This window comes from Callorhinchus milii, unplaced genomic scaffold, assembly GCF_018977255.1.
Source record: "Callorhinchus milii isolate IMCB2004 unplaced genomic scaffold, IMCB_Cmil_1.0 Scaffold343, whole genome shotgun sequence".
NCBI lineage: Eukaryota > Metazoa > Chordata > Chondrichthyes > Chimaeriformes > Callorhinchidae > Callorhinchus > Callorhinchus milii.
The window spans coordinates 50,024-60,077 of NW_024705084.1; the positions used below are offsets into that span (position 1 = coordinate 50,024).

A 10,054-nucleotide genomic window follows, 5' to 3' on the forward strand; every position below is an offset into this window, starting at 1 on the left:
TCCCCACCCCCACCCCCACCCCCAAACCCCCCCCACCCCCCACCTCTCTCTCTCTCTCTGTAACTCCTTCCCTTGTTAGACTAAGTGTAACTTGCGACACCCGCCTGGAAACGAGATCTACAGGAAAGGAACAATCTCCTTCTTCGAGATCGATGGACGGAAAAACAAGGTGACTGTCTTACTCCCTTAACCCCCGCCGCCCCCCCCCACCCCACCACCCTGCCCACCCCGGCTCATCGGCAGGACCTGGAAGGGCCGACCAGTCACTGGGGCCAGAGAATCCTCCCCCTCAGCTCAACAACAACAACAACAACAAGATTCCATTTATAGAGCGCCTTTCACGTCAGGAGGACGTCCCAAGGCGCTGCACAGTTGGGTCCTGTTAACCCCGCAGGCAAAGGCCCCACTAACTAACTAGCGGGGAGGGCGGTCCGAGCTGGACAAGCAACAGGAAAGCTTGGCCAGACAGCGCTCTCCCTCCCTCTCTCTCTCTCCTCTCTCTCTCTCGAGGTAGAGGGACTCTGTGGGAGGGAGGGAGGGAGGGAGGGAGAGGGCGAGGCGGAGGGATGGAGAGTGGCACTCAAGACGTTGGCTGCCGTTTTGTTTGGCGCAGAACTACTCACAGAACCTGTGCCTTTTGGCCAAGTGCTTCCTCGACCACAAGACCCTCTATTACGACACGGATCCGTTCCTCTTCTATGTGATGACAGAATACGACTGCAAAGGTTTCCACATCGTGGGCTACTTCTCCAAGGTGTGAGGCCGGGCTTTCTTCTCCCCCCTCTCTCCCCACCCGCCCGCCCGCCCGCCCGCTCTCCTCTCCCCTCACTCCCCCCACCCCCCCCCCACCACCCCAACTCTCTACCCTGCCCCTCCACTCTCTTCTCTCTCCTCTCCTCTCTCTCCCCCCATGCTCTCTCCTCTTCCCCTCTGCTCTCTCCCCTGCACCCTCCTCTCCCCCGCACTCTCCTCTCCCTCCCACCCGCCACTCTCCCTCCCTCCCTCCCCGCACTCTCCCTCCCTCCCTCCTCCGCACTCTCCCTTCCCCCCCCGCACTCTCCCTCCCTCCCTCCCTCCCCTGCATTCTCCCTCCCTCCCTCCTCCCGCACTCTCCCCTCCCTCCCCCCGCACTCTCCCTCCTCCTCCCCCCTCCTCCTCCCCCACACACTCTCCCCTCCCTCCCTCCGCACTCTCCCCTCTCTCCTCCCCCCCCACACACTCCCCTCCCTCCTCCCCCCACACACTATCCCTCCCTCCCTCCCCTCGCACTCCCCTCCCTCCTCCCCCGCCCCTCACACACACTCTCCCCTCCCTCCTCGCCCCCCACACACTCTCCTCTCTCTCCCCCCCCCACACACTCTCCCTCCCTCCGCACTCTCCCTCCTCCCCCCCCACACACTCTCCCTCCCTTCCCCCACTCTCCCTCCCTCCCTCCCCTCGCACTCTCCTCTCCCTCCCTCCCCCCGCACTCTCCTCTCCCTCCCTCCCTCCGCACTCTCCCCTCCCTCCTCCCCCCCCCCCACACACTCTCCCCTCCCTTCCCCCACTCTCCCCTCCCTCCCTCCCCTCGCACTCTCCTCTCCCTCCCTCCCCCCGCACTCTCCTCTCCCTCCCTCCCCTCCGCACTCTCCCCTCCCTCCTCCCCCCCCCCCGCACACTCTCCCCTCCCTTCCCCGCACTCTCCCCTCCCTTCCCCGCACTCTCCCCTCCTGGCTGAAGGTGTCAGAGCGACAGTTGAGCAGCTTCTGAAGCCGTTTCCCACGGCGTCTTTCCCTTGTTTCAGGAGAAAGAGTCCACAGAGGATTACAACGTAGCCTGTATATTAACGCTGCCCCCTTACCAACGCCGGGGCTACGGAAAACTGCTCATCGAATTCAGTGAGTCATAATCACACTCTCGCGCTCTCTCTCTCTCTCTCTCTCCTCCGCCCAAGTTACGAGCTCTCTCTCTCCCTCTTTCACTCACTCACTCACTCACTCTCTCTCTGGCTCACTCACTGTGCCTCTCTCCTCCGCCCTGGTTAGGAGCTCTCTCTCTCTCCCTCTTTCACTCGCTCGCTCACTCTCTCTCTCTGGCTCACTCACTGTGTCTCTCTCCTCCGCCCAAGTTACGAGCTCTCTCTCCCTCTTTCACTCGCTCGCTCACTCTCTCTCTCTGGCTCACTCACTGTGTCTCTCTCCTCCGCCCAGGTTACGATCTCTCTCTCTCTCCCTCTTTCACTCGCTCGCTCACTCTCTCTCTCTGGCTCACTCACTCTGTCTCTCTCCTCCGCCCAGGTTACGATCTCTCTTTCACTCTCTCTCTCTCTCTGTCTGTCTCTCTCTCTCTCTCCTCCGCACATTATGAGCTCTTTCTCTCTCACACATACACTCTCTCACACACACTGTCTCTCTCTTTCTCACTCTCACAAACACTCTCTCACACTCTTTCTCTCACACACACTCTCTCCCCCCAAGTTGCAAACTCTCTCTCACACACACTCTCTCTCTCACACTCTTTCTCTCTCACCCACTCTCATTCTCTCTCTCTCTCTCTTCCCCCCTTCCCCCCAGGTTACGAGCTGTCTAAGGTGGAGGGGAAAACAGGGACGCCTGAGAAGCCTCTGTCTGACTTGGGGCTGCTGTCCTATCGCAGTTACTGGTCACAGACCATCCTGGAGATCCTCATGGAGCTCAAGTCAGAGAGCGGGGAGCGGCCACAGATCACCATCAAGTACGTGGGGGCGGAGGGGGTCAGGCAGGGGGAAGGGGTTAGAGGCAGGAGGGTTCAAGGTGGGGGAGGAGGAGAGAGGAGTCAGGGTGGGTTGGAGGGAGGGAACAGGGCTGGAGGAGGGGGAGAGGCTGGACCAGCGGGAGTGGTCACAATTTGGGGCAGGGGAAGGGGTCACAGAGGGGGAGGGAGCTTGGAGGGTGGGGGCGAGGGGCAAGCGGAGGGAGCTCGGGGCAGGGGGTCAGAGTTGTAACATTCCAGCCAATGTCAGATTGTGGGTTCGAGCCCCCATTTCGGGCTCATACTCTCGGCTGATGCTCCCCAATGTGTGTGTGTAGATATGGGGGGTGTGTGTGCGCGCGCGCGTGTGACGGTGTAGTGACTGTTCTCTCTGTCTGGGCAGTGAGATCAGTGAGCTGACCAGCATCAAGAAGGAGGACGTCATTTCCACACTGCAGTATCTCAACCTCATCAACTACTATAAGGTCAGAGAGAAAATTACTGCCTCAGCTCCAAACCTTTCTTCCCCCCTCCCTCCCCAACCCCCCCAAGTGGGTAATAATCCCCGAAAAAAAAACATAATTTGGTCATTTCGTTCCACGGCTGTTGTCCAATTGTCTGCCGCAAAATGTACAGTCACTGCACTTTGCGAAACGCTTTGAGACGTCTCAACGACGTGATAAGACGCTGTGTCAAATGCTACGCGGGTGGGGTGGGGAGGGAGGGCGAGGGGAGGGGGCAGAGGATAAAGCTAAGACCCCAATGACGACAAAACTCAGGTCTAATCTCTCTCTCTCTCTCTCTCTTCCCCCCTCTCGATCTCTCGCTCCTCCTCTCTTTCTCTCAGGGTCAGTACATCTTGACTTTGTCCGAGGACATTGTGGAGGGTCATGAGAAGGCAATGATGAAAAGACATCTGCGCATTGACTCCAAGTGTTTGCACTTTACCCCCAAGGACTGGAGCAAGAGGGGCAAATGGTGAAGGTAGCCCTTCCTCTCTCTTCCTCTCCCTCGCCTCGTCCCATGGACACAGCCCCGGTCGGCGTGAGAACCCGACCTCCTCTTCCTCCAGAGCAGAGCGACCAAAAGCAACTCTTCCATCCCGTTTTCTTTTCCCCTCCATTTCCCCCCCTCCCTCCCCCCCTCCCTCCCTCCCTCACGGAACCAGTCTGGGAATTTGTTGGGAAAAGGCAACGGGGGTTCCTCGGGATTAAGGCTGAACCCGGAATTTTGTCTCCAGAATTCTCGTCTCCCGAGATCACTTGGGAACCTGTTGCGACCTGCGTCCTCCCAACAGTGCAGAGGGAGCGTTAACCCTGACCCTGGGGAGTGTGGACGGACGCACAGTGGTGGTAGAGGGAGCTTTACTGCGTCTCCAACCCTGACCCTGGGGAGTGTGGACGGACGCGCAGTGTCACAGACGCTTCTGTAAATAACCCGAATGTTGTAATGATCAGCGCCGTTCATCAGTCGCTGTGTTCACAGGATGCTGCTTGTATATTAGTGTGTGTGTGTGTGGCAGAGAGTGTGTGTGTGTGTGTCAGAGAGTGTGTGTGAATGTGTGTGTGTGTGTGTCAGTGTGAGGGCGGGTGTGTATATATATATATAATATATATATGGGGGAAAACAGTGATATGAATGTCCAAGTCTTAAGTTGCACAGTTTTGTAGAGTCCAGATTCTAAAAATAAATATAATTGTAAATTATATAATTAATATCGTCTTTCCCTGTGTGTCATAGAAACTTATCCCATCGTGTCCGTGCTGGCACTCGCTCCCCCACCGGAGCCCTCGACGAACCCCATTCCCCGCTCTCTCTCCCCATCGTAGCGAGGATTGTTGGACCCTCTCCCAACCCCTCCCTCCGTCGACTACAGATCAACCAGAACTCTGCAGCCCGTGTCCTCTCCCGCACCAGGCGCCACGACCCCATCACCCCCATCCTCGCCCGACTCCACTGGCTTCCCATCACACAGAGGATACAGTTCACCTTCAAAGCCCTCCATGGCCTCGCTCCGCACGACCCCTCCGACCTCCTAAACCCCCTACGGACCCGCCCGCTCCCTCCGCTCTGGCCCCCGGCTCGCCCGCCCCACCATTGGCGGGCGAGCCTTCTGCCCCCACCCTCTGGAACTCAATCCCGCAGTCCCTCCACCTCTCCCCCTCCCTCACCTCCTTCAAGACCCATCTCAAGACCCTCCTCTTCGACCGTGCCTTCGATCCCCCTCCTTCCCCCTCCCCCCCCCCCACCCCTTGCCCCCCTCCACCCTCCCCGATCCCAACCCCGAAACAGATTGTCCAGTGCCTTGGGACGTTCTCCCATCGTGAAAAGTGCTGTACAAGTGTAATGTTGTTGTTGTTTTGATGGGGGTACGGAGTTTGTGTGTGTGAGATCGGGAGTCAGTGGATAACTGACGAGGACTGGTGTGACGTGGGGGGACGGAGTTTAGTGCGGGTGAGGACGCACATATACAATCCACATTGAATTCCGTATAAAAGCGGGGCTTCTGTTTATTTTTACACGGGCATAAAACGCGAGTGAGTGCGTGTGTGCGTGAGTGAGTGTGTGAGTGAGCGTGAGTGCGTGTGTGTGCGTGAGTGTGAGTGCATGTGTGCGTGAGCGCGTGAATGCGTGTGTGTGTGCGTGCGTGTGAGTGTAAGTGAGTGTGTGTGTTTGCGCTTGTGATTGTGTGAGTGCGTGTGTGCGTGAGTGAGTGTGTGAGTGAGTGTGAGTGCGTGTGTGTGTGTGTGTGAGTGCATGTGTGCGTGAGTGCGCGTGAATGAGTTTGTGAGTGTGTGTGCGCGTGTGATTGTGTGTGAGTGCGTGTGTGCGTGAGTGAGTGTGTGCGTGTGAGTGCGTGTGTGTGTGCGCGCGTGAGTGCGTGGTGTGAGTGTGAGTGCGCGTGTGATTGTGTGTGTGTGAGTGAGTGTGTGCGCGTGTGAGTGTGTGTGAGTGTGTGTGTATGAGTGTGTGAGTGCGCGTGCGTGCGTGCGAGTGAGCGAGCGAGTGAGTGTCGAGAGGGAGAAACGTAACAGATAGCAGGTTAATGAGTCTCGACGCTTCAAAATGGTGGCGCCGTGTTGATGGATGGAGCTGATCAGACGCCGGTGGGGGGGGGGGGGGGGGGGCAGCCTTTCGCCAACCGTCTCACACCGGGGCGTGAACCTGCAGAGAAGGGCAAGTCCTGGTGAGGGCGAAACGAGGGAATGTCCGAACGTCTTAGCGCTTAGCGCGCTCTCGCCTCACAGGCGAGCGAGCGGACCCGGGTTCGGTTCCCGGGGCAGCGCAGAGCCCTCGGCAAGTTTCCCTGCCCCCCCCCCCCCACTCCCACCCCCGCCCAGCGACGCCGGTCAGGCCCTTCCGGGTCCCGTCCACGAGCCAGCGAGTGCCCCGGAATACCGCGGGCCCTTCCTGGCTCGGGAACCGGGGCTGGAGACCCTCACACACAGAGAGAGAGAGAGAGAGAGAGAGAGGAGCGCGCGAGTGGGGGGCTCGATCCCCCACCTTCCGTGACCGCAGGAACACCAGGAGTCAATGATATAATAATAATAATAATAATAATAATAATAATAATAATAATCCTGGCGTTTGACCCAGCACCTCACCGCGTCTTCCCGAGACGTCCACAAGCGCTTCACGGGACACACGCGCGTAGAGTGGGGCGGCTGCGCGTTTTGCGGGCGAAAACGCGGCAGCCGACTGCGCGCAGCCGGGTCCCCGCGAACAGCCGGGGATTCCAGTGACCGAGTTATTATTATTATTATCTTTTTTTGAAGGGGTTATTAGCCCCGTAAGTGATCCGCCAGTCAACTAACAACCGTTTTAACTGCCGGTAAATAGGGAGGGTTGGGGGGTGGGGGGGGGGAGGGAGGCGCGTGCGCGTTTGTGCGTGCGTCTGTCCGAAACCTCGGGCAAGTTTCCTTACTCCACACAGAGCCTAATAATAATCCCTCCAAAAAACCCCAAACAATAATAAATTGGGTCATTTTCAATCCACGACTGTTTGTGGGACATTGCTGCGCGCAATCGGCCGCCGCGTTCGCCCACAAATATACAGTCAATTCACTTTACACTGTGTTCTGTGAAGCGCTTTGGGACGTCCTCCCGACGTGTGTGAAAAGCGCTATATCAAATGCGAGGATTATTATTATTATTAACTTACAGCCTCCGCAACGGTCGGCCAGTTCATCGCCTTGACAGCGCTGTCGTCCGGCCTGGGTGGAGTTTCCAGGTTCCACAAGTCAGGGCAGAGAACGTCGACTTAACCCGGACAACTCGTTCCTAGAGGTAAAGGTAAAAGGTTTGAGGTTTCGCCCACACCCCGTAGAACTCTCTCCCATGGTCTCCCTCCCTCCCTCACTCCCTCCCTCCCTCGAGGGAGAGACCAAGCCGAGCCAGGCAGTGCTGTCATCAGAGGAATACTATCAGAGGAGGTATGGGGTTCCTTCACCCTCCCTCCCTCTCTCCCTCCCTCCCTCCCTCCCTCCCCGCCTCCCTAACACTGACCTCGTCCTCCGCGCACGGCTTGGCTTCTTCCTTCAGGACCATCCCGATGTATCCCTCGGGAACGTCAAGGTCCAATCCATGGAGACAGCGACCACGGAACGATGAGGTTACTCCTTGAGGCAGGAAAGTTTTGTGACTCTTTTGAGTGTTACCAACCAACAACAACAACAACAATGCATGACATTTACAGAGCATCCTTCAGGTCCAGGGGAGGTCCGGAGGCGCTGGACAGTCAGGGATTTGGACCGGAGCTGGGTGTGGGAGGGGGAGGGGGTTGGGATCAGGAGGAGGTGGAGGGCGGGGAGGGTGAGGGTAACCGAAGGCACGGTCCAAGAGGAAGATGGACCTTGAAGGAGGCCGGGGAGGGGGTGATGCAGAGAGACTGTGTACCAGAGAGAGTTTCCTTACTCCCCACACACTCTTCTGTTTACCCAATGCCTGACCCCATCGATAGGAACCTTGTTGATAGTCAATTGACGGATCGCTTTCGGGGGATAATAATCCCTTCAAAAACATTCTCAAAAAATAATAATGTCGTCACTCAATCCACGACTGTTTGTGGGGACGCTGACGGGTGCAATTGGCTGCCGTGCTTCGCCCGCAAAACACACAGTCACTGCACTCTACAGTGTAACGTGTGAAGCGCTTTGAGACGTCTCGAGGCCGCGTTGAGGCACTGCGTCAAATGGGAGGGATCACTGTCATAAATACCTCACTAACCTCCACTCTCGTCTTCCCTTCGAATCGCGGGTGTGAAGTATTGGGACACTTTAGCAGCTCCATCGCACTCTATCCTCACCGGTAAGAGATGGAGTTTCTCTTTGGGAGCGTTGCTGAGAGAACTCAAGTCCACTCTAACATGAGGAACACTTCCTGAGGCCGCCATTGATTAACCTGTAACAGAGGAATTGCAACTGACGTTCCATTAATGTTTTTTTTAGTCGGGTGCATCTGACACACACACACGGAAACCCGTCACCGTGACCGGTCGGGCGTCTGACACACACACACGGAAACCCGTCACCGTGACCGGTCGGGCGTCTGACACACACACACGGAAACCCGTCACCATGACCCACCGGGCGTCTGACACACACGGAAACCCGTCACCCGTTGCTTAAGAGTCTCCAAACCCGACTGAGAATTCCCCACATCCCCCCCACACACACCTCTCTCTCTCTCTCTCTCTGCCCCTGCGAGTAGGTCGGCAAAAGCCAAGGCTTGTGGAGGAATCCAGTGTGTGCGATGAGTGGGGCGGGTGGGGGGGGGAGGGGGGTGACTGAAGGGGTCTAACCGGCTAAACCTCACAGCTTGGCCATTGACAGCGCGGTCTGGCCAAGCGTTCCCGCTGTTTGCTACCTCTCCAACCCGCTCACTCCCCACTGCACTACCCCCCCTGCCTCCGCTCGGCCGGCTCCGGCCGTCCTGCTTTGGCCCTCGTCCCCCCCCCCTCCGCTCCACCGCCACGAATTGACCGCCCGCATGTTCTGTGGGCAGCCAATCGCTCACGGCAGCGTCCCACAAAGAGTGGCGGTGGGGTTGAAGTCACCAAATTATTATTATTATTATTATTTTAAATGTTGAATGGATCCAGACATAACCCGCAGCCTTTCGGGGGGAGGGAGGGGAGGGGGAGAGTTCCAGGTGTCCGCCAACCCCTTTGGGTGAAAAACTGCCCCTGATTTCACCCCTCAATGGCCCAGTTCCGGTGGTGGTTGTTGTTGTTGTTGTTGTGGTGGTCGTTACCTGGAGATCAGGAGACAAGTTTCAAGTCAATTCACTTCCTGGTTCTCACCACGTGGTCATTGTCATCAATGTAGCGACTTGTCTGGGGGGGTGGGGGCGGGGCGGGTCAGCTGACGTCACTGCTTTTCAGAGCGTGCGCAGTTGCGGTCCACACGGAGCAGAGGCCGCTGGGAGGTGTCGTCTTTCGCTCCACGTGACCGAGCGTGGTGACGGGTCGGACCGGGAGCTGACGTCACTGCTTCCGAGCCTGCGCGTTGTGGGTGGGTGGGCGGAACGGTGGGGCCGACGTCACTGTTTTCTGAGCATGCGCGGTGCTGGGTCTCGGCGGCGGAGGCTGCTGGGAGTTGTAGTTCCTCTCGGTTGTTTTTCATGCTGATGGGTCTGGCTGGAGGGACTCAAGAGGGTGTGTCGCCGGCGTCGGCCGCCAGAGGGCGACAGAGACCACGACTCGTGGGAGAGACTGGAGTTTGTAGCCCAAAGTCAACCAGAGAATAGCCCCAAAGTAGCCCAATATTCTGCAGAGAGGAGGAAGGGAGAAAAGAGGGGGGAGAAGGGAGGGGAGGAGGGACAGAGAGAAGGAGGGAGAGAGGGAGAGAGAGACAGAAGAGGAGAGGGAGGGACAGAGAAAAAGAGAGGGGGGGGGAAGGAGAGAGAGAAAAAGGGGGGAAAGAGAAAGGAGGGAAGGAGAGAGAGGGGAAGGAGAGAGAGAAAGGGGGAAGAAGAGAGAGAAAGGGGGAAGAAGAGAGAAAGAGAGGGGAAAGAGAAAGAGAGGGGGAAGAAGAGAGAGGGGGGAAGGAGGGAGGGAGAGAGGGGATATTATTTGTATCACAGACATCAGGAGAAGGTTTTGTGGATAAAAACAGAGAGAAATGTGTATCAGATTCCAATTCTGTCCCTCTCTATATTCTTCTCTCTGCTCTCTTTCTATCCCCCTCTCTCTTCCTCTCTTTATCCCTCTCTTCCTCTCTCTATCCCTCTTCCATACCCCTCTCTCTATCCCTCTTCCATACCCCTCTCTATCCCTCTCTCTATTCCTCTCTCCCTCTCTATTCCTCTCTCTCTCTCTATTCCTCTCTCTCTATCCCTCTCTCTC

The 10,054-nt window shown here is 57.5% G+C and overlaps 2 protein-coding genes across 2 annotated transcripts in view; one reads left to right on the top strand and one right to left on the bottom strand.

Moving 5' to 3' along the window:
* The window catches only part of LOC103173161 (histone acetyltransferase KAT5), a gene marked incomplete in the record, with an annotated part of 6,696 nt that extends 2,839 nt beyond the window's left edge, over positions 1–3,857 (top strand). The window contains 6 exon segments of the mRNA XM_042346151.1: positions 80–169; positions 614–754; positions 1,784–1,877; positions 2,553–2,712; positions 3,113–3,194; positions 3,557–3,857. Of these exon segments, the coding sequence (XP_042202085.1) occupies positions 80–169; positions 614–754; positions 1,784–1,877; positions 2,553–2,712; positions 3,113–3,194; positions 3,557–3,691 (702 nt within the window).
* Positions 3,858–5,818: 1,961 nt separating this feature from the next.
* On the bottom strand, positions 5,819–8,413 carry rnaseh2c (ribonuclease H2, subunit C). The gene is given in 6 exon segments (XM_042346154.1): positions 5,819–5,874; positions 6,872–6,948; positions 6,951–6,990; positions 7,216–7,328; positions 7,936–8,109; positions 8,385–8,413. Coding segments are annotated over 5 exon segments (414 nt in total). The 5' UTR covers positions 8,102–8,109; positions 8,385–8,413; the 3' UTR covers positions 5,819–5,856.
* Between the last annotated feature and the right edge of the window lie 1,641 nt (positions 8,414–10,054).